This window comes from Bactrocera latifrons, unplaced genomic scaffold (genome assembly GCF_001853355.1).
Source record: "Bactrocera latifrons isolate USDA-ARS-PBARC rearing strain unplaced genomic scaffold, ASM185335v1 scaffold_172, whole genome shotgun sequence".
NCBI lineage: Eukaryota > Metazoa > Arthropoda > Insecta > Diptera > Tephritidae > Bactrocera > Bactrocera latifrons.
Window position 1 is genome coordinate 564,973 of NW_017535208.1, and position 20,042 is coordinate 585,014.

Consider the following 20,042-nt stretch of genomic DNA (forward strand, 5'->3'; position numbering starts at 1 on the left):
AGGGATATCTTTGACAAATCTCTGCAAAAGAAAAAGTGCGCGAGTCTTAACTTCATCTCCAGTTGCGCAAAAACCTGCGCACCATTTAATTTAACCGATAAGGCGATTCAGAGTGTCATCAGCAAGGCGAAATTGTCGAAATCTATTGGCCAAGGGGGGGAAAACATATTGATGCTAAAGGATTTAAGCTCAACAGAAGTAAAATACCAAATCATGGTCCTCAGTCTGTCCGCTATGTGAAATTTCGGAAGAGTGGTCCCTTTACTGAAACCTTGGAAACCTGTCAACCGAGGTGAGTCTTATTGTCCAATAACTCTCCTTTCTCCAGTGACGACACTTGAGACCTTGTGAGCTACAAGACCTTCATTTACCACCAGAATCTAGCATTTGACACAGTAAATGATGCAACGCTACGACAGGGTTGAAGATGTGGAATATGAACTAATGCTTAATGCTATATCTCTTAACTCCCGCAAGCACCAGTAGGAGTTTACATCATGTCATATGCAAATGATTACACTGTGGAACATTTTTGGGATTATTGTCTGGGGGGTGAGAATTTTCAAGTCAGGGTGATGGTACTAGATCAGTATAGTTGATGTTTTTTCGTTTAATTGTAACATTTTGCGAAAAACCAAAAAAACAACAATTTCCGAGAATGCTCTTTACATCCTTGCGACAGAAACATCGTAGTTGTTAGAACAATGCTTTCCCAACAAGCCTTCTTTTACTTCTTTGATTGCCTGCCATGCATTCAATTCAGCGTCAATCAAAATATTATTGAATGCGTCACTTTTAATCAGCTTTCGTATATCTGGACCATTAAGTACGCCTGATTGGAAAACATTAATTTGTTAAGATGGAAAACCATGGGAAATAAGGAAAAAAATTAAAAAGGTCATAAAAAAAACTGACACATCGAACGCCAAACCCTTTGAGGGTTTTACTATACTGACCTAGTACCATCACCCTGACTTGGAATTTCTCACCCCCCAGATTAGCTGTTGTACTGTGTTATAAATTGATGACATGTATTCAAATGCATATTGCTATCTTACCGATCTTTTTCAATTCCTCTGCAAGGACTCAAATTCTCTCTTCCGATAAATTCACAGCGCCCATATTAACAAAGGGCAGCAGACTAGATCTTAATATCTCAGTCGATGTCATTAAAATTCCGTTTGTCGAAAACCCTAAACTTCTCCAATCTTTAGACAGCAGCACCTGGGGTAAAAAAGAAACGTTATTGACAACATACATGGCAAATGGCCCGCTCATCATCAACTACGTAGCACTGATATGGTCGCCTGGATATATCTAGTAAAGCGCAGTCGAACGGCCTTCAGACGTGTCAAACCACTGAACTCCGTACGATACCTCCTGATGTCGTGTTCTACGCACGTACATAGTGTGGCCTAAATGCTCCATAATTTAAGAAACACAATGCTCTACTCTTTAAACAGTTTCTGTCATTCCTACCATCATTTGCTTGAAGCGAAGTCGCCTCCAAGGAACATAAAATGGTCAATACGCCGACCAGACTATAGAAGCAATCAGTACTCAGTGGAACTATTAACCAACTGACGTTGAGCAACCCCAAAAACGCCGTTAGGATTGAGATGGACTTCTCCGAGCCATTCCATACTCCCTATCGTGTGACTTCTTCAATCTTCTATAAGAGTGTACTTCGCAGTGTACTTCACATTTGCGACTTGGCTCGCACGTCACTATTGACAGTCATAACTTCGAAGTCATAGATAATTTCGTCTATCTTGGAACCAGCATTAACACCACAATAAAAATAACAATAAAATCGAGGTCCAACGCAGAACCACACTCAGTCGGCCTTAGAAGTGTTCGAGCGAAAAGTTTAGCAGAAGATTTATGGTCCTTTACGCATTGGCAACTCCAAATACCGAGGTAGATGGAACGATGGCGACATTGACATAGTTCAGCGAATCAAGAGACAGCGGCTGCGCTGGCAAGGTCATGCTATCCGGATGGAAGTGAACACTCCAACTTTAAAGGTTTTCGATTCAGCAACCACCGGTGGAAGCAGGTTAAGAGCATTACCTCCTTTGGAAGATTAGGTGGAGAAGGACCTGGCTGCAGTTGATATCTCGAATTGGCACACAATATCGAAAAGAAGAAACAACTGGCGCGCTGTTATTAACACGGCGTTGTCTACGCCAGTAAAGGAGAAGAACAAAAATTATCTTACAGCCTTTCTGATTTGTGATTGCTGGAACATTTTGTCTTCCTCATATTGGCTCACTTGGTATTCCACACTGAACGAATATAACTGTAAAATATGCAATTGATGTGCAAATTAAAACTAACTTATATATGTACATGTATATATGTATGCGTTTGGGAATTTTATTCATCTTAAACTATTAAATGTACGAATACATATTATATGTGTATTTTACTCAGAACTCATACTTTTGAGCAAGACTGTAATACATATATTGAATTAAAGAAGCGTGTATACTGTAGCAGCATTATGAATACATATAAAAAATACATACAATATTGTAAAACGAAAATTGTTTATGCAATACACACATTTCGAAATACGCCCTTTAAAGAGTAATTTGGATGCTTTTATTTTCTTTGTTCAATGCTTTATTGTGCTTTTATAACAAAATATTTACGATTCGATTGCAGACACATTCGAAAATTTAAACCTCAAACTTGCAAAGAAGATACTAGTAAATATGTATGAACATACAAATATGACTAATTATACGTAATTTGGTATAAAACCCATTTCTTTTAAAGAAGCAAATGTTATAATTATTGTGGTAATATACTATCAGTATTTTACTAGTTGTTAGAAATAAGTTAGACACTTAAAAAGTATTAATGGACCAGTGCAAAATCCTTTGAAAATTAATAAAATCTAAAAAAAATCGTAATAAGATGAAACGCCTTCAAAAATAAAAACAAATTAACAAAAATTAAAGAAAAACTAACCCTACACAAACACAAAAGCTTGCTTCCGGAACTTTATTCCGACCGTTCTATTTGTTTAGCAGGTTATCCGATTTGAAGAATTTCTTCAAAAATTCCATTATTGCCATAAACAATGAAGATATCTCGTCAAATGGAAAAGTTTTCTATACAAGCACTTCTTTCCGATGGTTCGATTTGTAGGCAGCTATATGAGCAGCCTCTTGGAGAAAAGAGAACGTTCTGCAAAATTTTTCAATTTATGACAAAACTTTGGGTTCTATAGAAAAAGTTATATATTACAACTTTTGTATTAAAGTTTCGTTTTTATGCTTTTTTTACAATAAAAACCTAACTTTCAATCAAAAATTCACACAGCAATATATCAGATTTTTAACCAGTCAATATTCAACCACGCACCTACCAACCTCTTCCCAACCTCAGATCTCCCGTAAACTAGTTTTTCTTGCATTTCTATTATTTTATCTTTCCTTTCGAATGAGTTTCATCGTACTATAATTTTTTTTGCTTTCAAATATTATGTACCCTGATCTATGACAAAGTGGTTCAAATGTGATATGAAAGCTTTCGTTTTATATTTAATTTTGTATCGCAGGCTTCCCCCGATAACCAGAGCAAAGCAAAATACATATACATACATATATGTATATGTATATATGTATGTTTCTGTACTAAATATACCGTGTAATTACGTATTGTCTGTAATTTCATTCTGCAAAATAATTCTTATAAGTATATAGGTATAAATAAGATTTAATTAATAAAACACAACACGACACAATTGATGTGTAGAATGTATATGTGTTATATAATTAATAATCCCCACACTTTGTTCATTATAGCTATTTTTTAACAAATTCCACTCTCAATCAAATATATGGATATAGTTATTATTTATTTAAGTGTATATGCCTTCATATGTGGCATTTTCACATATACATATATGTTGCATGGTGTAAATACTAATGCAAAAAATACCTAAAATAACAAATTTATGGAATATAAAATCCTCTTTTCAACAAATTATTAAAGCAAATGATTACTACATAATATTTGAATGTCTTTGTATAATTGTTCAGGAAATTGTTTTATATTTTCCACAAAAGAAAAAAAAACAAAATGGAGTTGAATATCTACTAAAAAAATTAGCTTACCTATTTATTTTTTATCGTTTGCTAAATATTGGTATCCACTCTTTTTCAAACATTTTATACAAAAATACTTAGTTAGCTTCCCTCCAACACAAAAGAAAAATATTGCACTATTACCTATATAAGGCAAACTTAATAAAATAAGCATGATGTAAAAAAATAACAACTTTCCAGAAAATTGCTCTAACTTATGAAGACGAAATATTGAAATTCAGTGTACAAAGCCACAACATTTAATTCTTTTTTTTTTCAATGTTTTGCACATAGTACTGTTTTGCACATGTGTATATGTATGTGTGATAGTTAGCATTGTGTGAGTTGCATCCATTGCTAAGCAACAGTTAAACATTACTCAAAAATGCCCGTTAATTAAATTTATATTTTCCTTTTAATTATGTATAATATTTAAATAAGCGATGACTGTGGCTGCAGGTGCTGTCGGAATTGATCAGCTGCACCCACACCTACATCAACACTAGCTGCAGTCCCAATGCCAACAATACGCCCAGCGCTGCTCTCCAGTGGCACTACAATGTTGCGTAAACTGTCGATGCTATTGCGAAGTTTGACGGTCTGAAATTTAGCTGGCAATTTCGGCGAACCTCCCACTGAGAATGCTTTAAACTCCTGCGTAGCAAAATGGGCAGCGTCCAAGAAACAAGACAATTCAAACACAATCCAAATTAATATGTATAATTTTTTGGTGTATTTTTTTTTTTAGTTCAACCAAACTTTTGTATACAAGAATAAAGTATCGAACAAAACGCTTAAAAAAATATTTGTAAACGCAACTGCGTGTAATATGTAGTAACTAAGCAATATAAAGTAGTTCAAAGTAATGGATTTCATGTGAAGATAAATTTGTGGAATTCATTTGGCAATAACCAAACTGAAGTGCAACTTACAAATAGAATTTGATGTTTTACATAAAATACACGACTCTTTTTCTAGGTATCGGACCAAACCGATTTTTTCCACAGATTGAGTAATAGTAAAAGCAAGAAGAAACGTTAACTCGCACCGAAGCTATTATGCCCTTTACAAATACAGAAAATACCTTACATAAATTGATTCCGATCGTTCAGTTTGCATGACACATATATGCTATAGTGATCCGATCTGAACAATTTCTTCGGATATTGCATTGTTGTCTTAAATAATAAACCGTTCTAAATTTTGTGAGGATATCTCGTCAAATGAAAACGTTTTCCATGCAAGAACTTGATCCCGATCGTACAATTTGTACGGTACCTATAGCCATAGCGATCCGATATCGACGGTTCCGACAAATGATCAGCTTTTTGAGGAAAAAAGAACGTGTGCAATATTGCAGATCGATATCTCAAAAACTGAACTACTAGTTCGACTTACATATATACAGATGGACGGACACGGCTAAACCGACTCAACTCTTCACGCTTAACATTTAGATATTCATTTTATAGTTTCTGACGTTTCCTTCTAGGTGTTACAAACTTCGTGACAATCTAAAAAATACCCTGTTCAGGGTATAAAAAAGCAATTTTCCAACCTCGAAGGCAATTAATATGAATTTGGGAGCAAAATTCGAAAAACAGAAAAAATACTTCTTTACTTATGACCCAAATCGTCAAAAAAAAACTAGTTTGGTCCAATATACAGAAAGTGTTATAGTGTTATGAATTGTAATGAATTTGAAAATTTGTAAGCAAATGCTTATGCATTTGATTTTATTTGTAAAATAACCAAGTAAAAACGTACGATATAAAAAATATATTATTTTATATGTAAATTCAATGTTGTCATGTGAAGGAAACTTTTGAAAAAGTCAAATTATGGCATTAAAACTATACCTAAGTGTATGTTAACTTAAACTGGCATCTTAAAGCGAAGCCTTTGGAAATTAATATTGAAAATTGCAGTGTATCCGTATGTGCTGTTCAAGATACCTGATTACTGCTGGGTGAATTAGTTTCGCTACCGGCCGCTGATGCACCAGCAGATGCATGTTGGGTGTAAGATTGGAATGTTGGCAAAACAGGGTCGCGACTGCCACGTGTAGTTACCTTCTCTTGCAGTGAGTTGAGTGTCTTCGACAACCATGGTTGCCAACTGTTTCGGTTAGAGTGCATTTCAGTAATGGTGGCGCTAAGCTGATGATTCAAATCTTGATTACGACATTCAGCTTCGACGTGTGCTAGCTTAGCTTGTGCCAATTCCAGTTCTAATTCACGGATACGTTGAGTTGCTATATTTATGGGATCAAGTGGACCCAGTGGTGCTTCGTTCTCTTGCTTACTACAACTATGCTGCGTTGTTTTTAAGCCACTATTTCTGCTTACTTCAGCTGGCAATCTCACACTACGATCCGCATTTTCCATTTTTTGTACACAATTCTTACACTTCGATACTATATTCTGAGAATGTGAAATTCGTCAATGGATGCTTTAGTTATTACATTGAACTTTCAAATTACTTACCATTACATTTCCTAGCGTCTCATTCAAATTGGTAATGTCATTTTCCAAGCGCTGTATTATTAGTTTATAGTCCTGTATGATGCCTGTGTGTTTTCTTTCTTTTTCTACTGCTCTTTCATTAGCCTCAATCAATTTCTTTTGGAGGTCATCAATTTCCGCTTGTAATTTACGTCTCTCTTCGCCAAAACGATTTTCGTAAATTTGTGCCTCTTTTTCCAGACGTTCTTTGTGTTGCTTTTTCAATTGGAATTCCTCCTCGTATTGTTTTAATTTCTTAATTTTTCGTTCACATGCCATTTTCATAACACGGCGTGCCTGACTAGGGCTGCGGCATTTCTTCGGTAATGTTACACGGAAATATTTTAGTATGCCTTCGAAATCAAGTTGACGCAAGTCAGCCTCGCAAATAGATAGCAATGTCACAGCAACCTGAAAAAGCAATGGTACGCCATCTAGCAGAAACACGTCGAGTACATGAAATACGAAACATAATGGGAAACGGGCTGTGAAGAGTGTGAGAAACCATTGCGAAGCGTACATGTGTGTCTCAATGCCACAAGCTGCAAAATGTTCATGTAATTTGGGCAATTGATCTTTGATCAAACGGTCAAGTTGGTAGAGCCGTAAATAAAGTACTTCAAATCCTTGCTTATACAAATCACGAAGGCCGTAATCGTACATAAGAGCCACCAATACACAAAATGCATCCTCTTCGGGCATCTACATAACAAGAAGAATATTTTTAAAAATATTTTTAAATATAAGCATAATCTAAAACTCACATGTAACAGTAGACTTGCGGCAATAAAACTTAAGCCCTGGCAATAACCAACTTCACTGTCATAAACGGCGTATGCCTTTGAGACCTTAAAAAGTGAGTCTTGTCCTAAATCAAAAGAATTACGGTTGTAAACGAAGTAATTTTAATTAGGATTAAATAATTAATTACCAGAACCACCACTCTCTTTGAAGCATTTATGTGCCGGAAATGTTCTATGTATATCCCGTTGTATTACAGTTTCACATTTGGTTTCCTACAAAAATTTGAGAATATATTTTTTCGCTTGCCAATGTTTAGTACTTACTTTGGTTATTAAAATCTTATACATGTCAAGCATTTCAGTTTTGCCCTCAACATTTGCCAGTTTCTGCCATATTTTTTCACGCAAAGCTTCCGGTATTCCCAAACGTACCAAAGGAGCCAAATTTTTTGGTCTTTTTTCACTATCCCATTCTTTTAATATTGGATCCCACTCATCTAGTTTGTCCTGTGAACAGTCTTTGGATACTTCACCTGTACCACTCAATAAGGGTTCATCACCATCGGAGCTATAATCGGTAGGACAATCATCCTCTATAGATACAATCGATGATGAGCGCACAATGCGTGATAAATTGTTCATTCCAAATTTCAACAATGAACTTGGTTGTTGTGGTTCATTGATTTCATCAGACGGATCAATTGAGTTCACTTTCCAACTGAACTCATCGGTTGTACGTTCTAATTGTAGATAGAAGCGCAATGTCATTGGGCGTTTAGATATAAAATGGTCCATTATGCGTATCTCACTAGCCGATTGTATTACAACGGGTGTCTCAATAACAAAACGTACAGGGTCGCGAATTCCACGCACCACTATATCGACCGCCACAGTCAGAAAATTCTTTGACGCTTCAACATTGAGTTGTTCGAAAGCAGCTTCATTGGCCTTCCATTCGGCGCGTATAACATAAGGACAAAGGCATAAAGGCGGGGCGCCAGAACCACCAGCATTGTCACCGGCACCGACACCGTTAGTCGTTGCTGCATTAGCGTTACCACCGCCTGCAGTAATGGTAGGCGACTGATAGCTCATATTTACCATATCAATTAATTGCATATCGCCCTGACGCACTAATTTACCGGGGCTTAGTAGTACACCAAAGCAGCGTTCTATGAACAGAGGCTGTAGTATATTTGAAGGTGTTTGCTTGACGGTAATGATAACTTCTTTGTCAATGTTAGCACGTAACTTGAAGCAATTGCGATCGCGTGGTACGGCCGAAAATGAATTCTTGGCGACCTTTTCACGTATTTCCAGGGATACAATAAATTCATAACCGGCTGTATTTAGCGGATTTCCACTAACATCGGACGTCACTGAGTTCATCATATTACTGTCGATGGCAGATGTCAAACTGCAAGTCATGCTTGGCGGATATGTACGAAAAGCCTTTTGAAAGCAAGCTTTAAAATAAATAATACAATATATAACAAATATAGGAAAGTTATAAAAAGTAACTGAACGCTTCCACTCACCGCTGACTTGATTAACCGCTTCTGGGATATGGCAACGAAAAACATGGCATTGAAATAGCGCATCGCCATGTAACCAAGTAAATGCAAAGCAACCATTTTCAGGAGTTTCTACGGGACCACGAAAGTATAAAATAATGCTTTGTATTTCGTAGGTTGCGATGACAGAGTTGGTTTCAGCGTCATGCAAGCTATTTAGCAAATACATAGAGAAACACTTATACAAATATTCTTGTTATTGAAATTTAGGAATATGTACTCACACAACCAGCCCATCGGAGCAATTCGGTATGCTAACTGATATTTTAAGACCAACTGACTCCGAATTACTGTTCAGTTCATTCATTATTCGGTATATGTCGATTTCGGATTTGGGAGCATTTATGTTTGCAGCTCCAAGATATGTGACACCGGAAAATATAGTACAACCCTGATCGATATCTGAAACTAAAATATAAAGTCATCAATAAAATAAAATATACGTACGTATGTTAGTTAGTTCTGTGGTAACACATACATACATGCACAGTTTTTATGTACCAAATACTCAACGGCGGTTTAAAGTCGAAAATAATCATAAATTAAAAATCGTAATACTGAAATTAGAAATAAGAGGCCGTAAGGCTCACCTTCTTCATCGGTATCATTTTTCTCCGGCTTCATGATGTCTTGTTTCTCTTCGACACCACCTCCAACCCCACCTGGACTTGCATCAATGCAGTCATAAAATACCGATTGGCCAACTCGATTTTGTTCGGAAGTTGACGCGTCATCGCTTTTTGGTGTCATAGCATAGTCTGTGTGGTGGCGGTTTAATGATTGTGACTTCATTGCGGTCTTTGGTAGAACTAACTGTTGCTGTTCGCAGTCGTTGTTTGGAACCAGCAGTGCCGGGCTTGAAGTACCAGCCAATGGTAATGTCAGAGATTTTTGTTTACTCAACGCTACCGCATTGGGTGCTGCAATATATTGAAAATTGAGTACACCTCGAAATAGCAAAGTACTAATGCCGTGTGGTTTAAGATAATTCTCATTATTTATGGAGAGATGAGAGGCGTTGTTATTATCGTGACTTATGACGTTGCTAAGAAACACATTGTTCTGTTTTGCTAGCAGCTGTTAGGTTTTATTTATTTTTTTATAATGATATCCCTACAACCGGCCTTTAATGAATAGTGAGTAAAGATCGAAGTTATACATATTTGAAATTGATCGGAATTCTTTAAAGTTTTTTTTTGTTTTTAATTTCGATAGTTTAAAAGGCTGATCGAGATTAAAACTGTATATCTTAGGAACACTCGTTTATTGTTTTAATTACTTATTTTATGTAAATTTTAAAATTTAGTATAAATTGATTACTTTTAGTTTATCAATATTAGTAAAATTTTAAAGTTTCACTACAGTTACAATACAAATAAATTTTAGTATAAAATCACTAATTGGAATGCTTTGAAGAATACAACAAAATTACGTTCTACATTACAAAATATAATATATTGCAATCAAAATATATGTACATATGTTTAGAATTGTCCTTATCTTATTTAGGGAATATTCATATTTCAATATAAGTATTGTAATATTTACCATATTGTATGATTTTATTAATAATCTATCTAATTACTTATAGATTATATATAAGTACATAAGAAGTATAGCCATTCTCACCAGATGAAGAAGTGTCTGAATTTAAATCTATTTCACGTAGAGCGTCCGTCATAGCATGTTGTAAATCAGCAATATTACGATTATTAGCTAAATTCAGTGTTGGCGATTTGTTGTTTGTCGGTATTATTAAAAGTGTACCATTCTCCGACAAATGCTGCTGGTCTATTGGTGTTGTAATATTGCTGTCAGAAACAATTTCATACTCTCCACTAGTGGTTAGTGAGGATTCAGAAGATTTCGTACTAAGGTTATCATCCATGTCTCAATATCGACGATATGTCTACCGGTGAATATATTTAACGTAAATGTGTTCTATTTTTACTCCTTTAAAGTTTTTTTTAAAATGTTTTCGATTTTCTGTATATTCGAGTACGAAAGATGTCGTCCGTTTGTACTCGTTTCTGTACTTTCAGATGGCTAAATTCAAGCGGTGTGTGAAAGGTCATACATGCGTATGTATGCAAGAAAACTACTCCAGGTAGATATGTAGGTGAGTAGTATAAGGGACGGCCGCGTTTCTTTTTGAACAATACCCAAGGAATCCAGTAGGTAAAACAAGGAAATTGAAAACTACAATGCAATACTTAGCTGTTTTTCCATGGGTTGGTCGAATACTATTTTATTTACATCTTTCTAATATAAATGATTGCTCGATTATATGTAAGTCTAAGAATGCAACACAGGTTTATTTTGTTGTTTGTATTCTTGAGCTGAAAATACACAAAAGCAATTAATATTATTCAGATTCAATCGCCCTCTTTTTTGTTCTGATCGATGATGACGAATCGCAATCACTTTTACAATTGAGGTGTTAGTCTATACGAGAATTGTAGGTAAATTACAACATTTGGATGGGTGGTGCGCCCGATACCCGAATCGAGTACAAATAACACAGCCAACCGTTGCTATTATCGAATTTTGAAAACAAATATCACATTAAATAATTTCTAATAATATACTTGAATTTTTCGCTAAATTAAACTCTTCAGTGAGTCATTTATTGCACTTATTGATACTTTACTTTATATTTTTGTTTTGTTATTGATTTTCACAATTTTTACGTTGATAATTAAATGTACAGCTATTTTCTGCCTTGTGAAAATCTCAACTATGCCTTTTGACATCATTTCATTTCACTCCTCTTTCTTGTTATTCGTTGAATACAAAGTGCTACCACCATGAAATAATAAATATTCAACTAACAGAAAAATCTGTTTTTAAATAGATTTTTCAAAACAATTAGATTAAGAGTTATAAAATTCCAGTAAAATACTTTAAATTTATTTTAAGAGACATTGGAGGATTTTCTTGCTTTTGCAAAATTGCAGATTGCAAAAATCCCATAGCAAAATATACAAGGGTACGAGAGCACTCATTGCAGAATCTTTTGATATATGAACAGCTGATTCGGTCAATTTATTGTAAATGACTTTTGTGCATGGCTATTCTGAATTGGGGCACCTTCTGCCATCATTCTTATCAAAAGAACTGTAACAAATCTTTATAATTTAAATAGAAATTATAAAATATATTTAAAATTTACCTTCCTCAACAATTTCGAGCTGAAATATGTCTTTATGTAAAATGACAGCTAAAACAGCTTTGCAATTATATTTTTACGTGACATTGCACGCAAATATACATGGGCTTTGGTCTGACATATTTTACAGCCATTGCAAATAATATTCTGCGTGTGTTTGTTGTTGTGCCGGTGCACCAAGAGGAAATATATGCAATTCTTGCACCGTGCAAGGGTTTTGCAAGAGCAAGCGAATACCCCAAGGGTTATTTTCTGATATATTTTACAGCCCTTGCAAACATTTTTGTGTGTGTTGTGTTTGTTGTGCCTTTGCATAAGGTGGAAAAATCTGCAATTCGTGCACCGTGCAAGGGTTTTGCAAGAGCAACAGAATACCCCTATTGATTGATTGAATACAGAATATAAACAATTATATTATTTATATTAAATTTATATTAAAAAAATTCCTTAAAACACTTACATTCCAATAAACAACAAGTCTCCATATGATCATTCTTTTTCTACGTATACTTGTTTATCTGAAAGATTGATATCAATCATTACAGAATTATATTCATGTCCTCCAGTCTTGTGTTTATTTATCTTGGGTATAGTGTTCAAGCCGGCAACACTTGTAACTGTCATAAAAATCGCATGCTACCGCCAAGAATTCTTTACGAACACGCGCACGTTTATAGTAGTGGACAAATTTTATCATCGTAACAATTCTGTAGGATTCAATAGAGTGTGTTGATTGTTGAAATAAAATGTGGCCAAGATTCGGTATCAAAATTGGCAATAGCACGTTATGCATTGCTCATGTAAAAAACGACGGTAAGCCAGAAGTTATCGCGAACAAACAAGGTGACCGAAACTCACAAGCATGTCTGCTCTGGGGTGGCGACGAAGAAATTGAATGTGGATTAACTGCAAAACAAAAGATGGCTACCCGTCCAAAACAAGCTGTGGCCAACAGTTTTCAGCTGCTTATGCCACAAGAGTTGGATGAGGAAAGACTAAAAACTGCCATACAGGAGCTGCCGTGCGATTATGATGCTCTCAGTCATACTTTCCAGCTTAAATGTCAAATACAAGACGATAAAAGTGACGAATTTAAAGAAAACATTCGGGAACTGACACCTTTCGATGTCCAGGTTAAGCTCTTTCGTGCAGAGTTGGAATTAGCTCGTCAATATCATATTTCATCGGAAAAAGATCCAGTTGTTGTAATCTCTATACCGAGTTTCTATTCAAAGTCTGCTTGGCCTGAATTGGCTCGTGCCGCAAAAGAAGCAGGATTTCATGTTGCTCAGATTATTACCGAACCGACTGCAGCAATACTTGCATATGGTATAGGGGAACAAGAAGAAGCTGAAGGCAGCACGAACAACGAAAGCAAATACGTCCTAACTATAAAGTGTGGAGGTTTGAACAGCCATTTTGCATTATACGAAGTTAGAGATGGACTCTACACACAGTTGGATGCATACGGACCATATCCAATTGGTGGTCAACATTTCACAGACGCCCTAGTTCAATTCATATGCGAGGAGTTCAAAAGAAAATATAAATTAGATCCGCATGAGAGTCGCCGATCTTTGTCAAAAATACGTAACGCAGCAACCAACTGCAAACATATATTAACAACACTTCCCTCAACTCAAATATATATTGACTCACTTATGGATGGTGTTGATTTTAATGCTCAAATGTCGCGTGCAAGATTTGAAAGTCTTATTCAACCTGTTATTAACAATTTTATGCAGACATTAAACGAATGTGTTGAACGTGCGTCAGTGGACCACCCTGAAGTTAAAGGCGTTAATTCAATTGTCTTGCTGGGAGCCACAATGCGTATACCAAAACTACAATCAGTCATTGCGGCGCGATTCCCGGACGCTCAATTACATTCAACAATCTCAGCTGATGAGGTAGTAGCCATAGGATGTGCTCGACAAGCAACATTCCTTCATACGCCAATGGAACAAGACCTGCAGGCTACAGATGAGCGAATATACGTAGAAGAGGATCTTCTAATTTGGCATGGCAATGACGAAACAAACGCGCAAATATTAATAGGGAAGGGAACATCTTTACCACGAAAAGTGCTGCTTGAGCTGAAGCAAACGGAAGGTGCTGAAATTGGCAGTGTTATTCGCGTACGAAGTGGTGATAAAGTCAATGAAGTAACTTTAGAAGGCTTGACACCAACAGATAATGGCACATATCGCATCGAAGCAGACATTGATTGCAAACAAGTAGGCGCCGAACCAATTCGTAAACCACATTTACGAATACGTGTAGTCTAAAATTGTTTGAGGTATTATAGAAATGTCTCATATATATTTTTGAATAGTGAAATATTTCTAAACCTCTATCTGGTTAATGTTAATAAACTTAAACATTTTGCATTAAATTTGGGTTATTTTCACTTATTTTCAAATTTTAACATAACTGTTTTATGTACATATATATGAGTGGTGGTAAAACACATTTTGTTAATGTCTACCTGAGTTATACTTTGGTAATGCATTTGCCAAAAATTAAATGATGTATTAATTACGAAATAAATATTTATTTTAGAATTAACTTTTTGATTTTTTAAACCTACCATATGACAACTAAAACTCCATTGTTTGGTCACTTACATCAATTGCTTTTGCTTTTAAGCTACTCTCCAATTTCCGTAAGAATTCTTCAAACACTACAACTCCCTTAAACATACCAGTCTTCTTGTAGTCTTTAATGCGACTTTTGTCTTCCGGACCATTTTCTTGACATTTTGATTTGTCGTCAAAAGCGTTAATCTCTTGCAATAACTGTGCTATATTAGGTACTGTGGTGGGGTCGAACTTTGCAGCGGCATTACAATTAAACGGAACACAAACTTTTCCAGTTCCTGGGTGAATACAAAAAGGTGACTTGAGTAAATGATTCATGCCCTTGGTAACATTGATGTCCAAACGAGGGTAAAGTATACCCAGCTGAATCTCCTCAACTATATTTTTTAGTTTGCGTGTCCAAACGTTAGCAGTGCCTGTTCGCATGGAATTTGCATAGCGCACAAAAGTGGCCCATATTGTTCGAGAATGTGCACCATCATCATGCGTTTTCCTTAAATACGTTTCTACATCCTTACGAGCCGTATCGTCCGGAATCATTAATAATAATTTATTAACACCTTTGACGTCTCCAAATAAATTTTGATCCTCCAAAACAATCTCCTCAAACAGTGGCTCGATAAATTTTAGCGCACGTCGGACACTGTGATGCATACGTTCCCCAATTTGAACGCGCGCTATAATCACACCATTAATAGTTACATTAGAAGTAATTTGTAGATACTCGGCAAGTGCGGAGCGTCCTCTCGAATCTAAGTGACGTGCATCATAATCGCACACCCATCCGTGGACACCACGACGGCCCGAAAATACCCATAATATATGCTCGAAACCAAAATCTTCACGTAGAGCTGCATCAAGCAGACGGGCGGCTAAAGCCATGAATTTCCAGCATTTTAAACATACCGTTGCACCGGTGCAACAGGTGCGCACATCGTTATAATCATCCATGTCAATATCGAAAACCAGCTCACGTTGTACTGGCTGCATTGCTGTTGATGTGATACGAAAGTTCTTAGGTCTAGAAAATTTTAATATTTCACAGTTAATATAAATACATACATAAACGAAAAATTTAGAAATATCACCTGGTATTCATAACTGCACCAATGTCGATTTTGTGTGGACACGTCGAGCAGATGTCGTTTTCCAATTCACTTTGAGTATCGTAACAACGATAACGAATGTATATATCATCGTGGAGTGTGTAGGAGAACTCACGATTCGCAAAAATATTGCTTTCAGCTAAAAAATTTCAGTAAGCTTACATGAATTCATAAAATAATGATGATAGCAAAGTTTTGACTCACAAAGTCCATATGATAACCAACGGTAAAATGGTTTATGCGGAAATAATCTTTTGTAATAGACAGGTAACATGTCCGGAAGTATGTTGGGATCATAATTTGCCGTGTTTACGGTTGGAGTTTCTTCTTCCGGCATTTTAAAAGTTCGTTGTTTATACTTTATATGCTGAAATCATAGAAAATATAATCATCATTTAAGAACTTCATTTATAAATATATCTTGCTAATAAAAAACAAATTCAGTGGATTTTCATATACACCAAGGAAAACAAAAGTTTCAATTGTTGTTATCGCTATTTATTTTATTTTTTTACTTATTTCAATAGATTCAAATTTTTATTACATTTTATTACATTTTTTTTAATTTTTTTTACATTATATCTTTTTGAACTAACGGAATAAAAATGTGCACGTACAATTAATTATATAGTAGAACTTTAGAAACTCAATGCAATTATTTAAAAAAGTAAACACTTTTAGTTCTAGCTTCCGCGGCTATCCAACCAAACAACACTAAGATTAAGTCAGTGTTCAAAATGATGTTAATATACACTTTTATATGTATGTAAACTTAAATACTATTTTGTCAAACAGTGATTAATTTAAACCTTATTATCCTGTTATGTAAACATGTATTATATGTATAAGCTTAATTTACATACATATTTTAGAATGTATACATATTTATATACATTCAATACCTTTGAAAGTTTGGTATATTTTAGGTGTTAAGAGTTCGCTATATATAAAATATAATTGTTATATAATTGTATTATACATTAAACTCCTTATATATGTAGACATAGTGCGGTCACACTCTCCTCAGACCACAATCGATTTACCCACATATTAAAACGGCATTAAGGAAGTAAAATTGAAAATTGCTGCAATAGCTGACTGTATATATTTCGATGTGATGTTAGTAGAAAACTGAATTAAAAAATATTTGCGGATATTGAAGGGCTATTACGTTGGTCTTATTGTGTATTTCTTCTGTTTAAATGCCGCTTTTATATGTAGTGCAAAAGGAAAGTAGTCATGGTTCATTTTTTTAACTTAAGCTTCTACTTTCAAGTTCTTTTATTCTTAGTATTAAAACATATTTTAATTAAAAATATTCACGATTCGGTTGAACTTTTACTGAATTATAAGTCAGAGTTTGCGAACTCTGTGCAAATGTGTCTTTTCACGCAACTGACAAACTTATATCCTGCAATTTGTGCTCCTGGTAAGACTGCTCAGTTTGTTTTAATGGTGGAATCGTACTGTATAATGTTATGGAGGCAATATGATTGTTTGTCATGACCTCAAATATTATATCCTGATAACCATAGCAAAAGGTTGCACCGAAGGGATTGGCAGTGTTTGTTGAGCTAGCGCGATGAAGCACCACCGGACGAGCTGACGGCACTACCGCACTAATCTCGTCCCACTTGGCGTATGCAGTAACTTCAATGTCCTCGGAGCTCTTTTTTCCATAATTATCATGATCATTTTCACTTTTCAAATTAAATTTGAATTCACAGCGATGGTACATATTGAAGTTGAAATGTCCTGGGTAATTTGTATGTAACACAAACTTCTTGCAAGTTTGGGTACGCGCATCAAATAACACGTCTATGCCAAGTGTGAAATAATTAAAGAAAGTATCGCTCCTTTTACTCTGCGCCTGACGGTTTACACTGGAAGAGTGTATTTTCATTTTATCTTCACTTTTAAAAAATATTCGATTTGGTGCACCAAGTTTCATAGCTACATCCTGACAGCTGTCGCCGAAAAGAACTTCCCTTGTGAAACATTGGCGCCGATGCTCTAATGAGCGACTGGATCCCTCGGTATATAATTTTAGTTTGAGACCTTTTGAATAACCGTTTGTAGAACGTAACACTTTAGCTGAATCCAAATATATCTGTCGATGATAACAAGAGAGAGGAAGCGGTGGAGCGCGTGTCTCCGAAACATTACTACCAGAGTAGAGAGACATTTTTGATACAACTGGCGATGCGCCACTTAAAAAAATCAATGATCCCAAACCATGTGCGTATCCCTCTTGCAATTTACTATCCACTGGGAAAAAGAAACTCAATCCACGGAAATGTAAAGCAAATAATTGTTTTGCAGCGTCGTATACGCCAGGATGGGTAGCCCCAAAAGAATGTTCAATTTGTTCTATGGAGGGCAGAACTTCTGGGGAATTGAAGTGTACTCCACCATACTTCAGCTTTACTAATTTCATATTGAATACTTCAATGGTTTTCAAACGTTGAACTATGGGATCAAAAATTAAACGAACACCATCTTGAGGTAAGTTTATTATAATATCCACACCCAATGGGTTTGTATCCGAGTAAAGCACTTGCACGCCTTTAATTATTCCCACTTGCGATTGTATTATTGCTATTGCTTGCGAAAAGTGCATCCCCAAAACGAACTCCCAAGTATCACATCCCAGCGATAACTCAGGCACAATTTCTAAGTCCAACATTTTATGACAGCAAGGTTTTAAAGTTTCAGAATTGATATACTAGTGATGCTCTATTACTTTGCTCTAAGTAACAACACAAAAGAAATTTATAAACTAATCACTAGTTATTATGATCCTCAAAAATGACAAACTTCTAATTGTACTCTGACAATATATCCAGAGGAGGCTTCTGTGCCCCTGAACTTCGTTTCTTTTATCCAAGTTCTTGTTTTTTCTTTGTGCGTTTGTATATTGTTTCTAATGTCTGGCGTCGCAAACTGAAACGCAAAAATTTCCAAATTAAAAAAGATACATTCAGAACATTTTAAAGTCAAAAGTTCAAATCTTACTTGCAGGTTGTTATCAGTAACTCTGTTTGAGTAGGAAAATAAAACTCTTTGAATCAAGGTAAATAAAAGTAAAAATAAATTTAGTTTCTCAATTCGACGTAATACACACAAATCCACACAAAGCACCTAGCAAAAAAAAAAGATTGCGATTACAGCGAAAACAAAGACAACAGCTGAGTAGGTAATACAAAACTCAGAGTTGCATTTTTCGTATAACCATGAAGAGTAATACTTTTTTAAAACAAACATACGCAGCTTTATAAAAAATTATAATTATTAACAGACTATTCATTGGTATATAAATTTACAATAGTACTAGAGATCATACCAGCGAGTCACATTGGGATATTCATATTCAACTTCAAATATACAAATTTATTATATTTTCACGAATACGTTACGTTTACTAGTGTACTAAAAAAGGCTGCAAATTACTACAAAAATAGCCCATAAATTATGTATGCCCAAGAATTACAATATGTATGGTGAATATCTAAATAAACGCTGCGGGTTAAAAAATTCGATTTCGACAGCTTCTTAACAAGTGATTTTTTGTTTTCACGTGCTATTTTTAATGCTTATACAAATAAATGAAAGTATTATTAACAAATTACTTTTTTATGCATTTCATTTATTTTGTTCTAATTTTAGAATTTAAGTGAGACTTTGACATACAGTTACTTTGTTTAAAAATTCTGCGCCTCTCGCCGCTAGCACTTTTATTTAAGTATGCCATTTAAAAGGATTTATATGACAAAGAAATAAATTAAAAACAAAAGTATGCAATGTAATGAACTTGTAATAAACTATTATGAAAACAATATCCCTAGGAATATTAAAAAAAAGTTTCGTAAATTTTACAAGGAGATTAATGTAGTCACTGGATAAGCCGTATTCAAAAAAAAGTCCTAGTAATAAACATAACTAGGCAGCACTTTATACGTACTAATGGCGGGAATGGCCACCTTTGATGTAAACTTACCTATGTAAGATTTTAAACACACACGTTTTGAGACTTCAATGATCGATAATTACTATCTTCTTATTATTAACCACTCTGTTTGCAAATTTCGTTTATTAGATAAATTAAAAATCTCATAAATTGACTCAATGAACTAAGCAATTTTCATCCTTATCTACAGAAATCACCACCACGCGAACCTCTTGTCAAAGCAAACGTAGACAATCAGAGTTGTACAAAGCTACCACACACCAGTGTTCAAAGTTTACT

The 20,042-nt window shown here is 35.1% G+C and overlaps 4 protein-coding genes across 9 annotated transcripts; 1 reads left to right on the forward strand and 3 right to left on the reverse strand.

Moving 5' to 3' along the window:
* Positions 1–4,364: 4,364 nt before the first annotated feature.
* LOC108967015 (rab GTPase-activating protein 1-like) lies at positions 4,365–11,666 on the reverse strand. 6 transcript variants are annotated; one of them, XM_018930217.1, is made up of 11 exons: positions 11,572–11,666; positions 10,551–11,260; positions 9,512–9,841; positions 9,146–9,329; positions 8,886–9,073; positions 7,672–8,813; positions 7,536–7,620; positions 7,369–7,472; positions 6,587–7,306; positions 6,056–6,523; positions 4,365–4,754 (listed from the first exon to the last, which is right to left on the reverse strand). In XM_018930217.1, the coding sequence occupies exons 2-11, from the start codon at positions 10,807–10,809 to the stop codon at positions 4,533–4,535; spliced, it is 3,702 nt and encodes a 1,233-aa protein (XP_018785762.1). In that variant the 5' UTR covers positions 10,810–11,260; positions 11,572–11,666; the 3' UTR covers positions 4,365–4,532. The 6 variants fall into 6 exon arrangements, with proteins under 6 accessions (XP_018785762.1, XP_018785763.1, XP_018785765.1 ...); XM_018930218.1 differs by having other exon boundaries at positions 11,510–11,661; XM_018930220.1 differs by lacking the exon at positions 11,572–11,666 and having other exon boundaries at positions 9,146–9,323; positions 10,551–11,496.
* A 1,022-nt stretch (positions 11,667–12,688) lies between these two features.
* On the forward strand, positions 12,689–14,654 carry LOC108967016 (heat shock 70 kDa protein 14). Its single transcript, XM_018930223.1, has one exon. It carries the CDS (start codon positions 12,837–12,839, stop codon positions 14,376–14,378), a length of 1,542 nt encoding a protein of 513 aa, XP_018785768.1. The 5' UTR covers positions 12,689–12,836; the 3' UTR covers positions 14,379–14,654.
* LOC108967017 (DNA primase small subunit) lies at positions 14,625–19,978 on the reverse strand. The gene is made up of 4 exons (XM_018930224.1): positions 19,794–19,978; positions 16,001–16,163; positions 15,779–15,935; positions 14,625–15,711 (listed from the first exon to the last, which is right to left on the reverse strand). The coding sequence occupies exons 2-4, from the start codon at positions 16,131–16,133 to the stop codon at positions 14,691–14,693; spliced, it is 1,311 nt and encodes a 436-aa protein (XP_018785769.1). The 5' UTR covers positions 16,134–16,163; positions 19,794–19,978; the 3' UTR covers positions 14,625–14,690.
* LOC108967018 (UPF0183 protein CG7083) lies at positions 16,513–18,946 on the reverse strand. Its single transcript, XM_018930225.1, has 2 exons — positions 18,812–18,946; positions 16,513–18,739 (listed from the first exon to the last, which is right to left on the reverse strand). Exon 2 carries the CDS (start codon positions 18,480–18,482, stop codon positions 17,184–17,186), a length of 1,299 nt encoding a protein of 432 aa, XP_018785770.1. The 5' UTR covers positions 18,483–18,739; positions 18,812–18,946; the 3' UTR covers positions 16,513–17,183.
* Positions 19,979–20,042: the final 64 nt, after the last annotated feature.

Excerpts from the sequence above, each read along its gene's own strand:
- LOC108967015 (XM_018930217.1), bottom strand. The coding sequence starts at position 10,809 with ATGGATGATAACCTTAGTACGAAATCTTCTGAATCCTCACTAACCACT. Across the intron at positions 9,330-9,511 it reads AAATGATACCGATGAAGAAG|TTTCAGATATCGATCAGGGT; the intron begins GTGAGCCTTACG and ends TTTATATTTTAG. Across the intron at positions 8,814-8,885 it reads AGCGGTTAATCAAGTCAGCG|CTTGCTTTCAAAAGGCTTTT; the intron begins GTGAGTGGAAGC and ends TTTATTTTAAAG.
- LOC108967016 (XM_018930223.1), top strand. The coding sequence starts at position 12,837 with ATGTGGCCAAGATTCGGTATCAAAATTGGCAATAGCACGTTATGCATT.
- LOC108967017 (XM_018930224.1), bottom strand. The coding sequence starts at position 16,133 with ATGCCGGAAGAAGAAACTCCAACCGTAAACACGGCAAATTATGATCCC. Across the intron at positions 15,936-16,000 it reads TTGGTTATCATATGGACTTT|CTGAAAGCAATATTTTTGCG; the intron begins GTGAGTCAAAAC and ends GAAATTTTTTAG. Across the intron at positions 15,712-15,778 it reads GGTGCAGTTATGAATACCAG|ACCTAAGAACTTTCGTATCA; the intron begins GTGATATTTCTA and ends AAAATTTTCTAG.
- LOC108967018 (XM_018930225.1), bottom strand. The coding sequence starts at position 18,482 with ATGTTGGACTTAGAAATTGTGCCTGAGTTATCGCTGGGATGTGATACT.